The sequence below is a fragment of the Oncorhynchus keta genome, chromosome 4 (genome assembly GCF_023373465.1).
Source record: "Oncorhynchus keta strain PuntledgeMale-10-30-2019 chromosome 4, Oket_V2, whole genome shotgun sequence".
NCBI lineage: Eukaryota > Metazoa > Chordata > Actinopteri > Salmoniformes > Salmonidae > Oncorhynchus > Oncorhynchus keta.
In genome coordinates this window covers 32,932,841-32,955,228 of record NC_068424.1, presented here as the reverse complement: position 1 = coordinate 32,955,228, position 22,388 = coordinate 32,932,841, and the positions used below count along the sequence as shown (strand labels likewise).

The 22,388-nt window shown below is 43.2% G+C and overlaps 1 protein-coding gene across 8 annotated transcripts in view; it reads left to right on the top strand.

The window, feature by feature from the left end:
- Positions 1 to 22,388, top strand: part of dlgap1b (discs, large (Drosophila) homolog-associated protein 1b) — a 273,834-nt gene that overhangs the window by 166,388 nt on the left and 85,058 nt on the right. For 7 of the 8 annotated variants that reach the window (XM_052506344.1, XM_052506334.1, XM_052506318.1 and 4 more), the window contains 2 exons: positions 3,932 to 4,112; positions 11,723 to 11,975. In XM_052506344.1, coding sequence (XP_052362304.1) covers positions 3,932 to 4,112; positions 11,723 to 11,975 — 434 coding nt within the window. The remainder of the gene's footprint in view (positions 1 to 3,931; positions 4,113 to 11,722; positions 11,976 to 22,388) is intronic. The other variant, XM_052506348.1, reaches the window with a different exon arrangement.

Here is a 22,388-nt window from a genome sequence, read left to right as displayed (position 1 = left end):
TATTATTATTGGCCTTGTTTCGGGACGGAGCTCATTAGAATAATACTCAGCATGCTTTGCAATTGTTCATTTTTACATATTAATTTATCATTTATATTTAGTTAGTTTAGCAGATGCTCTTATCACACCATAGTGCCATCAGACTTTTGATACAAAATGTGAACTACAATTTTTTTTAAATGGTATAGAAAAGTATTTTGTATTTTGACAATACAAATAACAGAATTACTGTATTTTGAAAATACAAAATACATTGGACTGTAGTTCAGCCCAGTGTAATTCATACCACAAAATATTCAAAAGTAATTGAAATACGTATTTCAAATACATGTAATAGACATTCTTCCCATCTACACACACACACACACACACACACACACACACACACACACACACACACACACACACACACACACACACACACACACACACACACACACACACACACACACACAGAGCTTATACAGTGCCAAGTGTAAGTCTACACACCCCTTGCACAGTCTTAATTCTATTTTAAAAGAGAATCAATTAGATTTTCCTCAGACTGATGTACACAACCTACTTCACATTTTCAAAGTGAAAGAAAAAGTCTAGAACATTTTCCATGTTTTGATTGCGTACACTGAATTTGACAGTAGCTCACGGGCATCTCAGTGGCAAATATATGTCTGTATTTCGTATTACAGTACAATTACTGGAATATAAATAGGGTATTAAAGAAAGTACTGTGTAATGACACACAGTACAATAGCGTAAAAAATAGGTGAAGTATTTACACATTACAATATATATTAACGAATATTCAGTGTTTTATATCACTTGCACTTCTATAGACCTTCCAAAGTGGCAGCAACTAACAGAATGGCTTTCGTAAGTGTTGAGTGTTCCTGAATGGTCTAATCTCAGACTCTGCACCGCTCAGTGGACGTTTAGGAGAAAAGTCTCTCTGTCGTCAGTTATATGAAATAATTCCAATATTGTGCTGTCACTAAATATAACCATATTTATTTTACAGTTATAGGAAAGGTGAAATCGTGGGCACCCTATTCCCTATATAGTGCACTACTTTGGATCAGATCCCTATGGGTCAAATATAGGGCACTATATAAGGAATAGTGTACCATTTAGGCCGGGTTGGGCAAGAAGAGAGAAAAGAGCAAGAATAGGCTTTTCTAGGCTACAGTCCAATCTGTCTTCCAATGGTGCGACTGCTGTCGGCCAAAGATGATCCAACTTGAATAAAGGTTTGGAGGTGAGGATGACAGCAGTGGTGTCGTCTACGGCGATACAGATATCACTTATTATTGATCTCTACATAAAGCATTGATGTGAATCACACTGCTGATCTCTCATTTAGATATTTGTGCCTTACAGATTGTGGTTGTGGTGGATGGCTGCTCACAAATCTAAATATGTATTTGAGCCCAATAATGGTTGAATTCAAGAAGTTTAAGCTGCCTATCAATCATTGTTTTTGAAACAGGTGGACAGCCAGTGAAAAATGCGCTCTTACAACAGCTGCATAGTGCAGATCCCAGCCTATGGAATAAAAGTGGGGCTTTCATTGCTCAATCTAATTCATGCTGATAAAAAAAGATCCATAGGCCTAATGGACACATGCTTAAACTTGTACACTTTTGATCCTCCGAGAGAGAGAAAGAAAGAAAGAGCGAAAGAGAGAATTAGAGAGAGCATACTTAAATTCACACAGGAGACCGGATAAGACAGAAGAAATACTCCAGATATAACAAACTGACCCTAGCCCCCCGACACATAAACTACAGCAGCATAAATACTGGAGGCTGAGACAGGAGGGGTCAGGAGACACTGTGGCCCCATCCGATGATACCCCCAGACAGGGCCAGAACACAATGCCAATTTCTGGGTCGATTAAACCCATAAATAAAAACGTAGTCTAAATTGTGAGGATTATTATTTTCTAGCCAAAGAGAAAAAACAGGCGTTTGGTGAGAAATAATGACATACTATACTAAAACTAATTTACTCCTGGCCTAGATTTCAAATTTCTTCATCATTCTATTTTGACGGAAACAGACTTCCTGAATAACATAATGCATTATACTAACAACATAATGTAATCACAGAGAGGAGGAGAGAAAGAGACAGAGGAGAGAGAGAGAGACAGAGAAGGAGAGAGGGAGGGAGAAGGAGAGAGAGAGGGAGAAGGAGAGAGAGAGTGACAGAGAAGGAGAGAGAGAGAGAGAAGGAGAGAGAGAGTGACAGAGAAGGAGAGAGAGAGAGAGAGAGAGGGAGAGAGAGAGACAGGGAGAGAGAGAGAGGGAGAAGGAGAGAGAGAGAGTGACGTACATAACACAGCTTGTTGTTCTGTTATGGAGGATTGTACACACACACACACACATAGGGCCTTAGGCGTACTGAGTAGCATGTGTTCATTAAAGCAGACCTGTTCCACTGGGCCTCTCCAGGATAACACAACCCCCTTTGAGGTCATGGTGATTGCAGGCAGGCAGGCTCTTGCATTTGGTCGGACACAGTAAACACATTCCTGATGGTAATCAGTCCCACAGGGGTTGATCAGTCAGCAGATGGATGGAGACCGTGGAGGGATAGAGGTCCTGTGGTCTTCATAGACCCCCAGTCCAATCCTGTCAATATCATTGAGTTTTAGAGTGTATTAAAAGAGATCACACTGTATCGAAATACATTTAGATCAAGTTTCTGTCCCCTTCTCTCGTTCCTTCTTTCCCTCAATGTGAATGTGTATTCCTCTTATTCCGCTCCCCATCCCGATGACCCTTCTCTTTCCCACTCTCATCCCTTGCCTCACCCCTTTTTACCCATTCCCCTCTCTCCACTCTTCCTCTGTCTCCTCTGTCTCCACCCCTCACTGCACCAGTCCCTGTGTGCCCATCTTTCGCCCCATGTTCCATCCATCCAAGAATGAGTAATCGGGTTTGCTTCGCCGTGGTAACCACGCTCTATTTTAAGGAGGCGATACATAATTAAGACAGACTGGACCTGGAGGGAGAGAGTCACAGGAGAGAGAGAGGATGTGTGTGTGTGTTTATGTGTGTGTGTGTGTGTGTGTGTGTGTGTGTGTGTGTGTGTGTGTGTGTGTGTGTGTGTGTGTGTGTGTGTGTGTGTGTGTGTGTGTGTGTGTGTGTGTGTGTGTGTGTGTGTGTGTGTTCATGTGCGATTATGTGTGTCCTGTTTGAAAAACAATTCAACTTTCTACACATTCACGTCATTGCATGTGTTAATATTATGTTGTCTGTTCGATGTTTATGTTGTCTGTCCATTGCCGTTGTAATGATATCATTTCTCGTAGAAAGAAGGTAAGCTATTTACTTTTCACAGGTTGCATAACACCAAAATGCATGTGGAGTTTAATTTATGGACCTATAAACACACACACACACACACACACACACACACACACACACACACACACACACACACACACACACACACACACACACACACACACACACACACACACACACACACACACACACACACACACACACACACACACAGGTGTGAAGGTGCTGAAGGCTATCCCACCTGCTTGGTGCCTGCAGATGAGGGCTAATGAGCTCACCCTTCAGCTTCCTCTGCGGGAGAGCTGTGTGTGTGTGTTTGGGTGTGTGTGTGTGTGTGCACACGTGTCTGCGTGTTAATCTCTCTCCTCCACCCCCTTCACACACATCTCCCCACTACTTATATGGATCAGAGTCCTTTTTCTCCACTTTATCGTGCGAATCAAAAGATATTCCAAGGACGCTCGCAGCTTCTGAGACAATATGCTTGTTGATTAGATATGGGCTGGTCCTGAAGCGGTTGAAGATTGAAGCGATTGAAGATGCATGAGGCTGTCTCTCATGCATATCCCCCCTTCTCTCTCTATCTCTCTCCAACCCTCTCTGTCTCTCTCTCTATCTTACTGCAGGATCTCCACTGACTCGCATTCTCCCAAGTTGCAGATCCGGAGCCACAGCTACCTGCGGGCGGTGAGTGAGGTTTCCATCAATAGAAGCCTGGACAGCTTGGACCCGGCAGGGCTCCTGGCCTCGCCCAAATTCCGCTCGCGAAATGAGAGCTACATGAGAGCCATGAGCACCATCAGCCAGGTTGGTGCCCCTGGGGGCGCGTACCTCCCCCTGTCCCATCCCCTAACTGTCTCCTGTCCTTACTTACTCCCAACGGTAGCAGGGGAGAGGAAACAACCCAAAAGAACCATTGAAAAAGCCCAAATCAAGCCCAATCCAACCCCAAACCAGTCAACAATCAAACAATCATTCAGCAACAATCCAATCGGAGCGGCTAATTAAACCAAACCATCTCTAAACATTTGGGTGTTGTTTGGTCTGATGATCAGAGTAAAATTCACAGCACTAATTAGAAATACAGCCCACCTTTTCACTGACCCCCCCACCCCCCACCACCCCCCACCCCATCATCCTGTCTGTCTGTTAATTCCTCCTCTGTAGACTCCAATGACACACATAGAGAAATATTCCAATTAGGCTCTCTCATTAGAGCTGAAACAGGACTGCTTTCATTTTCAACAGCTAGGACTGCACATGGACTACGGGGTTGTCCTAAGTACTGGAGGCTGTTAAAGGGAGAATGGCTCATTGTAATGGCTTGACGGAATAAATAAAAATGGTACCAAAGACATATATATATATTTTAACGAGGCAAGTCAGTGCCTTTCTAAAGTCTTCGAAAGCCAAGTTAACAAACAGATCACCGACCATTTCGAATCCCACCGTACCTTTTCCGCGATGCAATCTGGTTTCCGAACTGGTCATGGGTGCACCCCAGCCACGCTCAAGGTCCTAAACGATATCATAACCGCCATCGATAGAAGATACAATACTGTGCAGCCGTATTCATTGACCTGGCCAAGGCTTTCGACTCTGTCAATCACCGCATTCTTATCAGCAGACTCAACAGCCTTGGTTTCTCAAATGACTGCCTCACCTGGTTCACCAACTACTTCTGAGATAGAGTTCAGTGTGTCAAATCAGAGGGCCTGTTGTCCGGACCTCTGGCAGTCTCTATGGGGCTGCCACAGGGTTCAATTCTCGAGCCGACTCTTTTCTCTGTATACATCAATGATGTCGCTCTTGCTGCTGGTGATTCTCTGATCCACATCTACGCAGACGACACCATTCTGTATACTTCTGGCCCTTCTTTGGACACTGTGTTAACAAACCTCCAGACGAGCTTCAATGCCATACAACACTCCTTCCGTGGCCTCCAACTGCTCTTAAATGCAAGTAAAACTAAATGCATGCTCTTCAACCGATCGCTGCCCACACCCGCCCACCCGTCTAGCATCACTACTCTGGACACTTCTGACTTAGAATATGTGGACAACTACATATACCTAGGTGTCTGGTTAGACTGTAAACTCTCCTTCTAGACTCACATTAAACATCTCCAATCCTAAATTAAATCTAGAATTTGCTTCCTATTTCGCAACAAAGCATCCTTCACTCATGCTGCTAAACACACCCTCATAAAACTGACTACTAAAACTGACTACCAATCATTGACTTTGGTGAAGTCATTTACAAAATAGCCTCCAACACTCTACTCAGCAAATTGGATGCAGTCTATCACAGTGCCATCCGTTTTGTCACCAAAGCCCCATATACTACCCATCACTGTGACCTTTATGCTCTCGTTGGCTGGCCCTCGCTACATATTCGTAGCCAAACCCACTGGCTCCAGGTAATCTGTAAGTCTTTGCTAGGTAAAGCCCCGCCTTATCTCAGCTCACTGGTCACCATAGCAGCACCCGCCCATAGCACGCGCTCCAGCAGGTATATTTCACTGGTCATCCCCAAAGCCAACTCCACTATTGGCCACCTTTCCTTCCAGTTCTCTGCTGCCAATGACTGGAACGAATTGCGAAAATCACTGAAGCTGGATTCTTATCTCTCCCTCACTAGGTTTAAGCATCAGCTGTCAGAGCAGCTTACCGATCATTGCACCTGTACACAGCCTATCTGTAAATCGCCAATCCAACTACCTCATCCTCATATTGTTATTTTTTTCTGTTGCTCCTTTGCACCCCAGTGTCTCTACTTGCACATTTATCTTCTGCACATCTATCATCCCTTGTGTTTAATTGTTAAATTGTAATTATTTCACCACTATGGCCTATTTATTGCCTTTACTTCCCTAATCTTACTACATTTGCACACACTGTATATAGACTTTCCTATTGTGTTATTGACTGTCCGTTCATTTATCCCATGTGTAACTCTGTGTGGTTTGTGTTGCACTGCTTTGCTTTATCTTGGCCTAGTCCCAGTTGTAAACGAGAACTTGTTCTCAACTGGCCTACCTGGTTAAAGAAAGAAAAAAAGAACGAAAAAAAGAACAAATTCTTATTTACAATGACGCCTTATGGGACTCCTAATCACGGTCGGTTGTGATACAGGCTGGAATCAAACCAGGGTCTGTAGTAACACCTCTAAGCACTGAAATGCAGTGCCTCAGACCGCTGCGCCACTCAAGACCCCTATGGAAACCATGTGTTTGATACCGTTCCATTCACTTAACTCTAGCCACCACTGGTCATTAGCAGATCAGCTAATGGCGAATGCTCTGTTTCGTGCAATACAACATACATTGTTTCCTGCTAGATGCTTAATTCTCGTAGCACACCTTGGAAAACCAGTGTGATTTATGTCTCTTGCCACAGTAATGCTTCACAGCCATTGTTTAAAAGCAATTACTGCCATGTGTACTGGTGTGGCACGCTTTATAAAGTAGACCTTAAGCATCTGCTCATATGTCCTTTGTGTTAAGGAGGTGAGCAAACAAGTTCTGAACCAAAAGTGTTCAAAACCCAAAGTGTTTCTTAAATCTGAATATTTGTGATTTTAAAGGAGTGTTGTGAAAACACTTTGTGGGGGATTCAGTGCATGACAAAGGCTCCATAAAGACACAGACACAAAACAAAATCTCTCTCATACAATCAAATGATTAAGAAATGCAAATGATTTATAGCCTAAATATTGATTGATGATGAGGGCATGTGGAGAATATTTCAGGGGGAATTCCACATTCATTTTTTCTTTGTGCTTTATTTAGACAGATTAGAAACAGGAGTAGACAGAAATTGGGACAGGTGGAAGTGGGATTTGAACCCTTGAGGCAGTAAGATGGTACATTTCATTTGAATTTGACAGAAATGTTACAAGCTGAACCACACAGCCACACTGTATTTTTTTTCTGGAGTGAATTGAAATGGACAAAAAACAACTAAATGTACTTGATAATAGTGAATGCAAGTAATTTTAGTGATTTGTTCATTTAATTTTATCAAAAAAATGTAAGAATAAATCCAATTGAATATGTTGCTCAAAATGTAAGTATATTTTCTGAGGATAACCAAAGATTTAAAATTGAGTCATTGGACTCATTGGGAGTCTGTTTTTAATCTCTTTGCACTTCTTATCTTGCATGTGGCTCTGTTTTTAGAGGATGTTGGGTAACATTAAACTTTTTTACACAATGTCTGAGAAAAGACAAATATACTTCTATATTAATATGAAGCAGCTTGTTGCGCCATGAGGTGTAATGGATCATGATGAACAGACCCTCAGGAAAATGACATTCAATGATGAGAGTGACCCATACCCACATTTACCATTTTTGATGGTAGTGGAAAATACAGTATCCTGCAATGCTTGTTGTAAAACCTCTAGTTAATGTTAGTGGAAGGAGCACTGTGCTCAGCAATGGCTGCCAAAATGAGTTAAACGGGCAAATGATCAGATACATGAATCAATTGTAAACATTCAAATACTCCAGAAACACCAAAATAGTATTAAGAGGCTTATAATGTATCTAATTCTGCACCCAACAGAACTCGAAACACCTACACAATGTGTTCAACATGTCCCAGTAGGGCTCCCAGTCCCTGGCAAGGTGTTGCACACTTGATTAAATGGTGTTACAACACACCATGTAATGTTTCAAAACATCTCGGGGATGATGTGTTTCAATACTCCAGCAAAGTTAAGGTTTAGTCTCCTTCGTGTTGGTGGCAGCTCAGTTGCCACTAGTTCTGTATCCCAGAAATAAGATGTTACAGTGTGTGTGACGGACAGTGAGTAGTGGTCCTGTCCTCGCTCATTTGGAGGGAGAGGAGGATGGGGCTACCTCTGGCTGGAGCACCAACAATGTGGCCCTCCAGGGGCCCACGGGGAGAGCCACAGAGTCCTCAGGCATTCAAGCCTCCCTCCCTGCTCTAGCCTCTCCAGATCCAGCCCAGCTCACACACCCAGGCACACACACACACACACACACACACACACACACACACACACACACACACACACACACACACACACACACACTAGGGATGTTAATCGGTTAGCTGCCAAAAATTCATTTGACCTGTCATGCTTATCGGTCTATAGGTTAATTTGCATAATTTTGTGGAATTAAATTGGCGCGTGTGTATTTTCGTTAGTCGCCATGAATTTGATTTAACACACGCTCACAGCAACAGAGCCTAGTTTGAGGAGCAGAATAGTCTGCCACCTGTAAGATATTGTGAGAGTAGCTCCTCCAAAAATCTGCTTCTGTGAGCCCAATCATTACGCAGCAAATAACAATTCTAAATGCAATCGCTTGTTAAAAACGTTGGTGGCCACGATTAAAAAGGATATATTTTTATTGATCGATCTCAACTCGTAAAGCGCGCATCCCATTCGCCATTCGGCTGCATAGGCCATAACCGGCCTACCGTTGACTATCAAGAGCATCATGACGTTTTGTTAGCTGCTTCATTACAGGAGTTGCGTGTTCAATAATAGACTATGGCCTTTTGACTGTGCGATGTTAGGCTGGCTATTGTTGCATGTTTAAATGAGGCTCTTAATGAAAATGGTTCAGTCCTTGTATGCATGCATAGTATCAGAGGGGAAGAGGGAGAAGCGAGAAGTTTCACTGTGCTTATTTTGGGCCTAAGCTTGGCGCCTGCCTTCTCGCCTTGGGACGACTCCAATGGTTAGTGCGGAAACATAAGCATCTCATCATTATATATAGAGCTCTGATAGTATTTTTTTTTAACCATTTGTTGACCAGTTAATGAGGGTCAGTTATTCGGCAGCAACATTTACCGAAATGTGCACTTTTTAACACACATAGTATTGTTTACCTAACCTTGTGGGAACACACAATTGATTACCCTAACTGAAACCCTAACCTTAACCCTCACCCTAACCTTAACCCCAAAACCTAACCTTAACCATAAACCTTACCTATCTCCTAAAGTTAGGCAGGTAGCCTAGTTGGGCGGCAGGTAGCCTAGTGGTTAGAGTGTTGGGCCAGTAACCGAAAGGTTGCTAGATTGAATCCCAGAGCTGACAAAGTACAAATCTGTCGTTCTCCCCCTGAACAAGGCAGTTAATCCATGTTCTAAGGCCGACATTTTAAATAATAATTTGTTCTTAACTGATTTGCCTAGTTAAATAACTGTTAAGAAACATATTTTTAACACTAATTCTAACCTTAACCCTAAACCCCTTAGAAATATACTTTTTCCTTGTGGGGACCGACAAAATGTCCCCAGTTGGTCTAAATTTGGTTTGTTTACTATGTCCATACACAAAAACATGTCAACACACAGACACACACACACACACACACACACACACACACACACACACACACATAGGTCTTTAGTGTGAGGCAGGCAGCAGCGGACTGTCAGCCACAGTGACATCTACAAAAAGCCCAACCAGACTGCAGCATACAGGAAGACAACGGGAAAGCACTCAGGTGTGTGTGTGTGTGTGTGTGTGTGTGTGTGTGTGTGTGTGTGTGTGTGTGTGTGTGTGTGTGTGTGTGTGTGTGTGTGTGTGTGTGTGTGTGTGTGTGTGTGTGTGTGTGTGTGTGCTGTAAAACAAAAAGTATACGTTGATTCCATGTACAATAGTAAGGCAACCATCTGCAATAGGATTGGTACTTTGCTCAACCAAATAGCATTGAAGTTGATTCAACGTAAAATTCAAATAAAATGCAATGGCTGTAGACTTTACCGTGAAATGCTTTCCTACAAGCCCTTAACCAACAATGATGTGTAATTGCTATTGAAATCCAGCCAGAGTGGGGATATCCAAAAATCTGAACTTTGTAGGAGACATTGAATTTTAACCACTAGGCTACCTGTCCCCCTATACACTGGAGCAGCCTTCTCAGTAAGTCCAACTAGTAACAGATTGAATTAGTTTAGAAAATTGCATGTTGTTAGTGTAGCATAAGATAAATCAACCACTCAAAGTACATGCAAACGCAGGTATTGAAACAGACCATTAAGAAAATCAACCTGCAATCGTGCATGCTGGGAAATTTGATACTGATGGGAGTGGTTTTGAGCAAGCATGATATTATTTTTATTTTTAAATGACCGTGCAAATTTTTATTTATTTCACCTTTATTTAACCAGGTAGGCAAGTTGAGAACAAGTTCTCATTTACAATTGCGACCTGGCCCAAGCAGTTCGACAGATACAACGACACAGAGTTACACATGGAGTAAAACAAACATACAGTCAATAATACACATGAGTATAAATGCACATGAGTATGTCTGCGTATGAGTCACTGAGAGATGGTGGTCACACCATAGCCTTAGACTAAATGACAGAAGGCCCTGGAGGCTCACAGCTCTCTAACAGCTCCTTTCCTATCTATGACATTATATATCTAAAACCACACAAGCTCTCTTCCTATCTACCACACATATTCTGCTGCCCTCTCCCGCCAATCACCTGCCCCCAATCCAACACGTTGTCTCAAGCTCCCAGTCAAGTCTTCCTCCCTTCTCTCCTTCATATCCTGCTTAAACCCCCGGTCACAATTCACCCAGGTACCCTACATCTCCCATGCTCCCTCTTTTCTCCTTCCATGCAAATTTCACCCAGGTACGCTACATCTCCCATGCTCCCTCTTTTCTCCTTCCATGCAAATTTCACCCAGGTACCCTACATCTCCCATGCTCCCTCTTTTCTCCTTCCATGCAAATTTCACCCAGGTACCCTACATCTCCCATGCTCCCTCTTTTCTCCTTCCATGCAAATTTCACCCAGGTACCCTACATCTCCCATGCTCCCTCTTTTCTCCTTCCATGCAACTTTCACCCAGGTACCCTACATCTCCCATGCTCCCTCTTTTCTCCTTCCATGCAAATTACACCCAGGTACGCTACATCTCCCATGCTCCCTCTTTTCTCCTTCCATGCAAATCTAGTAGGCTAGAAGAATAAAAGTCCACCTTGGACACTTTTGGTTTGTGTGGAGTGCTGTCGGAGACTATGAAGACAATACAACCACTACACACACTTTCCCTTAGTTTAGTTCTCCAATGTTGTGACACTTGTTTAGACAAGTTGTGAGTTTTCCCTCCTGTAGACATGGAGAGACATACACCCTTCCTATGTGTTTTGCCGACACACCCCTACAGCACTGCACTTGGATGGCCCGTGAACTTTCACCCGTGAACTTTCCTCCCCTCTGCACTAAGTACTTTGTCCGATTGTTTTGTACATTTCTTTGTGTCTTTTGGATTCCTCAAAATCCCTGAATATACTTTCAACCCTTGTGTACAAGGCTTCTCTCTGGGGAGATGTGGGGCTTCGTGCTGGCGTAGATCTCTCTGACCTGTTTTTCCCCGTTTCCTGTATGTGCGTGTCTGTTGCCCCCCTGAAGGTGAGCGAGTTGGAGGTAAACGGGCAGATCGAAGCAGTGTGCGAGTCCGTCTTCAGTGAGATGGAGTCCCAGGCGGTGGATGCCCTGGACCTCCCCATGTCGGGCTGCTTCCGTATGCGAAGCCACAGCTACGTCCGTGCAATCGAGAAGGGCTCTTGCTCCCAAGATGAGGAGGGCATGGTGGGGGGCAACATGAGGGCTATCCCACCCCCCCGGACGACCACCACCGTTAGGACCATCCAGAGCAGCACAGGTCAGTCACACACACTCACACACTCACTCACACTGTACACACACAAACACACACATTATGTGCCGTAGTGATACAACAAAACTTTAGCTACCTAGCAGTTCAACCCAGACTCTAGGTACAAACACATGCCTTATTGAAACTATGCATACGTACAGTACTACAAATTTGCATAGGACATGTATACAATGTACAGTGCGGTCCGGAATGATTGGATCTCTTGATAAAGATGAGCAAAATGAGAGTACATAATTGTATAATTTGATACTAATACAATTGCTCGTGTATTATACATAGACATGTATATAATGCATTATGCATGTAAAAAGAAAAAGAAAAGAGCCATTTGCTTTTATACTTACAGTCATGTGTGCATACATTCTACGTATTATGCATGTACTACAAGCGCCATTGCACTGCTACAGAAGGACCACATTGCACTGCTAATGTAAAGGGACATCAACTGGATTAGCGTTGCATGTGTAAATACACTGACTGCTTAGTCCATACAGCACAGGTCGTCTTTCATACTGTAGACATCTCAGCAGTGGGCAGAGGAGTTGAGATTGCAAAGGGCACACACACACACACACACACACACACACACACACACACACACACACACACACACACACACACACACACACACACACACACACACACACACACACACACACACACACACACACACACACACACACACACACACACACACACACACACACACACACACACACACACACCAAAGCCTCAGAACATCACCTTATAAATATTAGATCTCCTCTGTGCAGAACTGTGTCTGTATCTCTACTGGGCCTACCTTTAAGAGATTGTTCCTGCAGATCGAAGTCTGTATGGGGCCCTTATTTTAGCGCTCTGCCTCTCGTCCAGTAAAGCATTGAACTAGAACATTAGTGCATGGGCTGCATGCAGTATTGATGTTGAGTGGTGTTGGCGTTCCGAGTTTACTTTGTCTATTTTTTCCTCCATAAAAATTCACCATCTTGCATTGGGGTGGCAGGGCAGCCTAGTGGTTAGAGCGTTGGTCTAGTAATTGGAAGGTTGCAAGTTCATATCCCTGAGCTGACAAGGTACAAATCTGTTGTTCTGCCCCTGAACAGGGAGTTAACCCACTGTTCCTCTGCTGTCATTGAAAATAAGAATTTGTCCTTAACTGACTTGCCAAGTTAAATAAAGGTAAAGTAAATTGTAGGCACTCAGAGCCTGAGTGCATTAATCTCTCTTTCTTTAATTATCCCGATTAAAAGGCAGTTCTTTCTTCCACCCAGCCAACGAGGTTACAGTCAGCTAATTAAAACCATTTAGTGCAGATTGTAAGGATGGCAAAACCTGTTCAGTCAAGTTAAAGGCACTCCTCGTGATTCAGCGCAAACATTCATTTAGTGCCATTTCAAATTCTGCTCCGTTGATTCCCTTTTCCCTCCCAAGGCAGCGGAGGATAACAATGTATTTTACTAAGTCAGTGGGAAGAGTATGAGGTAAGGTCATCCGGAGATTCGCCACATGTTTATTTAAAATAAACACACAATTATAAGGCAGTGAAGGCTGGAGGAGGAATTTGATGTTTGCGTTTCTTGTTTGGGTAATATTGATCTCTGCGAGGAGAGATTTGTGATAGAGGGTAGCCCCTCCCGGACTCTAGTAGGTTACATCCCAAATGGCACCCTATTCCCTGAATAGTGCAATACTTGGGCCATGCACTACTTTTGAGTAGTGCACTATATAGGGAATAAAGTGCCATTCGGGAACACAGAGCTCTAGTCACAGAGGAAGAGGAGGCGAGAGAGACATCATTCATCACATCAAGTGCTATTGGCATGAACTCTACTTGCTGGTGGGCCAGACATCTGGTCTGGTCTGGTCTGGGAGCAGGAGACAGATAAAACATGATCAAGTACAGGTGGTATTTGATCATGTTTTGTCATGCAGACACACACACACACATTTGTGTGTGCACATACAGACACACACATGATTTAGTTTCAGTTTTAGTGTTAGGGACAGAAAGCATGCGTGGGAGGCTAGGGGCCATTGGGGTTGTATAGTTTTGTGTGTTTTTGGGGATGTCACTTCTTGCAACTGGAGGGCAGTAATACATAAGTTGATGGGACGGGTCATAGGTTAGCTTAGGTTTAAGTCAATCTCAGTGTGATTTAGAAGGAATAACATCGAGACTGGTTAAAAAAAATATATGGTGGAAGGAATCTCTCGCCCATGTCGACACAAATGCAATGCTTTTTAACTTTAAGAATTAAGATAGCTGCCCAGATGATTTTTTCCCCCCTGATAGCTAGTGATAGCGATGAACAAGCTAGGCATAATCTGAAACATCGCCATCTCCCAGCTGCATTTACTTGCCAGGTTCAACAGCTTGAAAATCCCAACAGCTTGAAAAAAAACAACAGCAGCTTGACAACCCCAATAGCTTGAAAACTGAACATAATACATTAAAGTTTCATTGTATTTGAGTTAGTTTTGGAGTCAAATATAATAGTTTCGGTATAGTTTTAGTTTGTTAATAAAAAAATGGCATGATTATTTTTAGTTTCAGTTTTTCTATAATAACTTTGCTCCACACCCACACACAAGCATCCATCAACACCCCCCACACACGCACACACACGCACACAGAAAGACAGACACACACCTCTACCCTACATCATAGGAGCTGCCTGGAAGTCGATCAATATTAATTTGCTAAGGATGTAAAGGCAACACCCTCCTGCCCCAGACAAACAGACAGACAGCATTTCGTCGGTAGCTGCGGGGTGAGGGATGACTGGCGGAAGCAGCAACAGCTGTTGGCCCTTTAATTCACATCAATTTAGGCGACCCAGATTGAGTCATGTGATCATGTGATCATGTGACAACTGGAACTATATGGTGAGCCTGGAGCGCTTCGTTAAAAAGCGGTGTAGTTTGTTATCGACGAGAGCCTTTGGTTGTAGCAGTGCTCGGTGCTTTGATTGGGTGTTTGATTGGTTCTGTGATGGTAAACTTTGATTTGACTGGCTGTGTGTCTCAGTCTGATAGACCCCTGGCCTTAATTCACTGCAGGGGATTCTGGATCGATCTAAGTTGAACACGTCCCCATAGAGAGAAGAAAGGAAGAAGAGAGAGCGGGGGAGACTGAGAGAAAGCGAGGCGAGAGGTAGAAGGTGTGGTGTCAGTCATAACATTATTAAGCACTAAAAAGCCAGGCGCAGTAGGGGATTGGCTCAGATTACTGTCATGGCGCTGGCACTTTGCAATTCATCACATCCTCACTTCTCCCCTCCTAAGTCCTTGCTCACGTTAAATAATTTTCTACTTCTTTTTCCCTCCTTTCTCACTCTGCCTTCACAGACGCATGCACACAGGCAGGGCACGCACACACACACACACACACACACACACACACACACACACACACACACACACACACACACACACACACACACACAAACACACACACACAGGTTGCAGAGGGTGCCATGGTGAGAAGCAGCCTGCGTGCAGCCCCTGCAGGTTCAGAGATAAGACACATATATGTCGCAGACTAAACCCCCCACTGAACGACATGAATGCTAAATGGTGTTCAGAAAGAACCTGGCATGTGACAGTGCTGCTGTCAGAATTTGTCCTTCAGGCAGTAGAATACATAATAGATGGGAACTATAATGTACAGTATTGTACTGAACGGCGATAGCCAACCCCACTTGTGGGGTTCAAACACCAGACTGTAGGCAAACTCGTTAACTAACCACTGCTCCAACCGGGTTAATCCACTTCGGGGGAGATGATAACCAGTCTATCAAGGCAAGGGTTGCTACAGTATGTTGTGTGTAACTCATGAAAATGTATTCCAAAGCCAGGAGTCTGTTCTGTTTCCACCAAAGACGCCAGTTAGAAGGGCAGCAGCGTAGTTGATATCACTGGTTGTGTCGCAAATGCCACCCTATTCCCTGTACACCGTGCACTACTCCAGAGACCTACGGGGCCCTCTGAAAGTAGTGCACTATAAAGGAAATAGGGTGCCATGTGGGATGATACATCTCACAGTAAGTACTAGTTAGGTAGATTCATGCTGACAACCAAAGGTAGTGGGTCTCTCTGAACGAGACGTACCGCAGTGTCACCCCAGCAGACACCAGGCGTGTCCCAAAAGGCACCCTGTTCTCTCGATAGTTCACTACTTTTGAGCAGCGCTCTATAGGATTCCCTGTGTGCCCCGGTCAAAAGTAGTGCACTATACAGGGATTAGAGTGCCATTTTGGGACGCAGAAGTATTTAGCTCTGTATCACTCACTGGGCTCAGGTTGGCTTTGCTCTCAATGTCATTCTGTTGAATTACAGGATTAGGTAGTAGGACAGTCTTTCTCAGTCACTCAGTCTTTTAGACAGAAGCACACAGAGAGGCTCATGTCGGGACAAAATAGTATTTATTGCACACTCTCTATATCTATCTATCTATCTATCTATCTATCTATCTATCTATTTATCTCGTTCATCCTGAGTGCTGCGAGAAGACAGTAATGTTCATTTTGGAAGGTGATAGAAGGGGGAAAGCACCCAAATATGCTTTTTGCAGTAAATATCAGTCCATACAACACCACTGAGCAGTCAGTCAAGTTTTGACTGTGCCATGATGATAAAAACCCACACCTGCAGACTAAGGCTCGGCCACACAGAGACTCGTGAAAAAGGAGGAAATAGTATGTGCATTCATACATTTTTCTTTTCTTTCTCTCCATCAAATCACACAAGTTGCATAAAAAGACGACGGACAGTTCATGCATCCATCAACGGATGACTCACAATCAAATAAAATAAAAACAATTGGCTCACACAAAATACCTCGTCATCGTACGGACATGATGGAATATGCATTCTTCTTCCCACCCTCTTTCTCCTCTGAGAGTGTTCCAGAGAGAAGCCATCCTAAAGAAGCAAGAGAAGCAGACATGGAATCAAAAAAAATACCCTCTCAAACACACAAACACACTTACGAACACAAAACCCACTGACTCACAGACAGGTGGAGCACAAAGCATCGACATTTCACAGGTTACCTGCCGGGAGGCATACAGAGGATGTGTGCCACATGGCACCCTATTCCCTTTTATGGTGCACTACTTTTGACCAGGGCAGGGTCAAAAAGAAGGCCCTCTGAAGGGAATAGGGCGCCATTTGGGACGCGGGCGGGGCGAGTGGGAAAAATTTGGCACGGTGGTGAAAATATTGCATGTCGTCTGTGAAGGATGGAAAGACGAGATAGAAGTTGCCCAGTACCAGGAAGTGCATTTTGGTTCAAAGCACACAGAAAGAAGTCACTTTCTGACCACAAGACGCAGATGCTAATCTGTCGTCAAAACCCACCTACCACACTGCAATCCGTATGACTATGCATGATCAGTTTGACCCTCAAAGCAGAAGAAAGGAATTCAAAATAAGAGTGGATCTTTTGATCTATTCTGTTAAAAAATGTAGTGTTTAATTGATGCTCTCTCCCACTTCACTTTCCCTCAGTAATATCAGGTACCTGCGTCCCAAACACCAGCCTGTTTCCTTACGTAGAGCACTGCTTTTCACCAGGGCCAATGGAGTGCTGGTAAAATTGTTTGCTATAGCAAATATGGTGCCATTTGGTCTGGCCTGGGATATGAATGTTGGTCATGGCATCAGCTCCTTGGGATGGGTTGAATAAAGCTGTGGTGATTCTTCTCTTAAATCTGCGGGGAAAAATCCATACCAATCTGGTAATGTGAGGATTTAAACCGCCTTAAACCCCCAGTCTCCTTCTACACTGGTCCGACCTCCAGTCAAATCTTACACCACTTACATCCTACATCTGTCTTCACTTATCCTGGCTGCCTCCCAGAGCCCAAATCAGTGGTGCACTATGTTGGGAATAGGGTGCCATTTGAACCGCAGCCTTGTGCTTCTGTTTAATCTGGTCGGTAGATAGAAGGCTGCTCATCACCTCTCCTAATTTCTTCATCTCCTTCCTCTACATCTGACAGAAAAAAAATAGCTTCCCTACTTTGCAGTAATGAGAGGCGTAACAGTAATGAGAGGCGTAAAATCAGCTATTCCTTCACTGTGAGGTGACCTTCAATTAAAGCTACTTCTGCATGCAGATCTAAAGCAAGGGAAATCTGCCACCATGTATCCAGGGGCCCTGGTTAAAAGTAGGGCACTAATATAGGGAATAGGGTGCCATTTGGGACACCGGTTTTTCTCCTACCCTGTTTCAATGAGAGAGTCTGCTTCCTGATTTTATATTGAACTACCATGGGATTCCTGTGGCCTTGAATTAGTCAGTAGCCCTTTGCTGTACTAAAATGGTGAATGCCTGTTCTTGCGTCAGAGAGCTACTTTGTCACATTACATAACCGGACAATGTTTATAAGCAGAATGCGAATTACACCTTGACATTCGTGAGTCTTAGTTTTTTCACGGGGCTTCCTATGTGGGTACGCATTCTTTATGGGCCTAATAGTAAAGACAAGTCGTTTAACGGTAAAAAAATGCATTACCTTTTAATGTGGCATGAACACAATCCGTCATGATGTTTTCATCCGATTGTCAAACAAATCACTTCAAGAAGGAGGCTACCTTCTGGAAACTGCTTGTCTGAACCTTGATTCGGTGTCATTTTGATTATGCCTGCTCTGCTTGGTATAGTGGGCTATCAAAAAAGCTGAAAAAGAGATTGCAGGTATAATGTTTTCAGGTATAATGTTTTCAGGTATATGCTGAATGTCCCCCCAAGGACCCACATAGGGGTACAGGAGTTCCGGGAGGTGGGCTTGTTGCCTTTGGAGTCCAGAGTGGGTCAACTTAAACTTAATCACGTGTTTGACATCTTAAATGATCGTGCCCCAGGTTACATGAAAAACCACATTGATATGGTCTATAACCAACACAGTCATAATAACAGAGCTAGTGTTATGTCTTGTAAAATCCCAAGAGTAAACAGTACTGCGAGGAGCACGTTTTTCCATACAGGCATTTGTCTATGGAATAGCCTTCACTTGGAGATCGAGCAAATAAAAAGTAAAAATAGCTTTAAAAAGCAGGCAAAGTTTTTCATTGGGACAAGGTTGTCTAAGTAGGAGAAACCCCTCCACTGACCCTTGTGCCCCCTACTGCTGGTCAGGTGTATTTATTTGAAGGATTAGTATGTTGTGCGATAATAATAATAATAATAATAATAGATTGTTTTAATGTGAAAGTAATATGGTTGATTTAAGGTTAGGGTGAAGTGTAGTGAATAGTGACACTTTTCAGGATGTCAATATAAATGAATGTATTTATGGTTGTTTGTCATTTTGTCTCGTGTTATTGTTTTTACCATCGAGGGCCACTTTGGAAACGAGCGTTTTGATTCACACTTTAAAGTGATATACTCTGGGTCCACATTTATTGTATATGTGTTCAATACCTGCGCATGTTGGTCCACTCCAAAACAATTCCAGCACCCGCCATTACAAAACATCAAAAAGTACAATTACATACAACGATTGCCGTTAGGTCTACACTTTTGTAGCCTGAATGAGTTGTTGTCTTGCTGTAAAAAGTTTTTTTTTTTTTTAAAGACATTTTTTTTTGTAGAAAGAAAAGACAGGACACCTAAAAGGGGACTGAAAAACAGTCCCCCCCGTAATTTGCACTCTATTCATAAGCTTTAAATACGGTGCATTTGGAAAGTCTTCAGACCCTTTGGCTTTTCCCACATTTTGTTACGTTACAGCCTAATTCTAACATGGATTCCATCAATCTACACACAATACCCCATAATGACAAAGCGGAAACAGGTTTTTAGAAATATCACATTTGCATAAGTATTCAGACCCTTTACTCAGTACTTTGTTGAAGCACCTTACAGAGGTTACAGCCTTGAGTCTTCTTGGGTATGACACTACAAGCATGGCACACCTGTATTTGGGGAGTTTCTCCCATTCTTTTCTGCAGATACTCTCAAGCTCTGTCAGGTTGGATGGGGAGCGTCGCTGCACAGCTATTTTCAGGTAATAATAATAATAATAATAATAATAATAATAATATATAATAATAATAAGAGATGTTCAAACAGGTTCAAGTCCGGTCTCTGGCTGGGCCACTCAAGGATATTCAGAAACTTGTCCCGAAGCCATTCCTGTGTTGTCTTGGCTGTGTGCTTAGGGTCGTTGTCCTGTTGGAAGGTAAAACTTTTACACCAGTCTGAGGTCCTGAGTGCTCTGGAGCAGGTTTTCATCAAGGATCCCTCTGTACTTTGCTCTGTTCATCTTTCTCTCGATCCTGACTAGTCTACCAATCCCTGCCGCTGAAAAATATCCCAACAGCATGATTCTGCCACCACCATGCTTCACCGAAGGCATGGTGCCAGGTTTCCTCCAGACGTGACACTTGGTAGTCAGGGCAAAGCGTTCAATCTTGATTTCATCAGACCAGATAATCTTGATTCTCATGGTCTGAGTCGTCCTTTAGGTGTCTTTTGGCAAACTCCAAGTGGGCTGTCATGTGCCTTTTACTGAGTTGAAGTTGTAGAAGCATCAGGATGCACCTGGCTCAATTTTGAGTCTCATAGCAAAGGGTCTTAATACCCAAATAAATAAGGTATTTGTTTTTTTATTTGTAATAAATAGTAGTTCTAAAAGTAACAGACATTTGTGTACTGCTACGTCACTTTAGGCGGTGCATGTGCCGGTGTGCCGTGCATGTGGCCACTGCTGGTGTTCTAACATGACATTCTCTGTTTGTTTGAACTCCTGATAACTATGATATTTTGTTGCAAAAAGGGTTTAGAAAAAAATACTTTTAATCTGATCTACTGCATGAACATGGAGTTAGGCCTGTAAAGCTTCAAAATGTACTTTTAGAGTCAATGTTATGTGAGTCTGTGTAAGAGTTGGTATTTGAGATCAAGGCTGGTCAACACTGCCCCTAGGGGCTTGGTGTAGCATAGCGATTTTGGCAGTCCCCTGTCTCTGTTTATGGGGAACATGCTGTGAATTCCAACGTCTCTAAGGTTGTGTCCCTGGCAGCCTTTTCCCTACGTAGCACACTACTTTTGACCAGAATGGTGTGATTAAGGACACTGAGAATGGCACATTGCCTCATCTCCTACTGCCTTGCAGTACAACTACCTCTATCAGAGCTAGAGGAAGGCAACAGGAGGTATGAAGGCCATATTGAGAGTGCATCAGTGAAGCTCATTCAAAACTCCTTGTGATATTGATACATGGAAGGCCTAATGTAGGGAGCGTCTGTTATGACGTTCAAAGACCCATCTCTCGGCTTCACGGTGTTGCTGTCGGTTACTGTGGATTGGCCATCTGCTCGCTCAGATATTTGAATGTGGGGGTCAAAGCTTTGGAAAGTCAAATATGTTACAGTAAAGTTTCCTCAATAATCCAACATCATTTGTTAGTTACCTGGTCAAAAAAATCATATAGAGATTTCTTGGCTCTAAATTCTTTTGAATTAATACAGATTTCAAAATGCGTATTTTGAAAACAGATTAAATGCTTTGACAAGTTTGTATTGGTGTTTATTCTGTGAATGTTGATGATTACAGTACCAGTCAAAGGTTTGGACACACCTACTCGTTAAAGGGTTTTTCTTTATCTTTACTATTTTCTACATTGTAGAATATGAAATAACACATTTGGAATCATGTAGTAACCAAAAAAAAAAAAAAAAATCTAAATATATTGGATATTTTAGATTCTTCAAAGTAGCTGCCCTTTGCCTTGATGACAGCTTTGCACACTCTTGGCATTCTCTCAACCAGCTTCATGAGGAATGCTTTTTCAGCCATCTATAAAGGAGTTCCCACATATGTTGAGCACTTGTTGGCTGCTTTTCCTTCACTTCACGGTCCAACTCATCCCAAACCATCTCAATTGGGTTGAGGTCAGGTGATTGTGAAGACCAGGTCATCTGATGCAACACTCCATCACTCTCCTTCTTGGTCAAATAGCCCTTACACAGCCTGGACGTGTGTTGGGTCATTGTCCTGTTGAAAAACAAATGACAGTCCCACTAAGCGCAAACCAGATGGGATGGCGTATCACTGCTGAATGCTGTGGTAGCCATGCTGGTTAAGTGTGCCTTGAATTCTAAATAAATCACAGACAGTGTCACCAGCAAAGCACCCCCACACCATCAGACTTCCTCCTCCATGCTTCACGGTGGGAACCACACATGTGGAGATCACCTGTTCACCTACTCTGCATCTCACAAAGACATGGCGGTTGGAACCAAAAATCTCAAATTTGGACTCATCAAACCAAAAGGACAGATTTCCACCAGTTTAATGTTCATTGCTTGTGTTTCTTGGCCCAGGCAAGTCTCTTCTTATGGGTGTCCTTGAATAGTGGTTTCCTTGCAGCAATTCGACCATGAAAA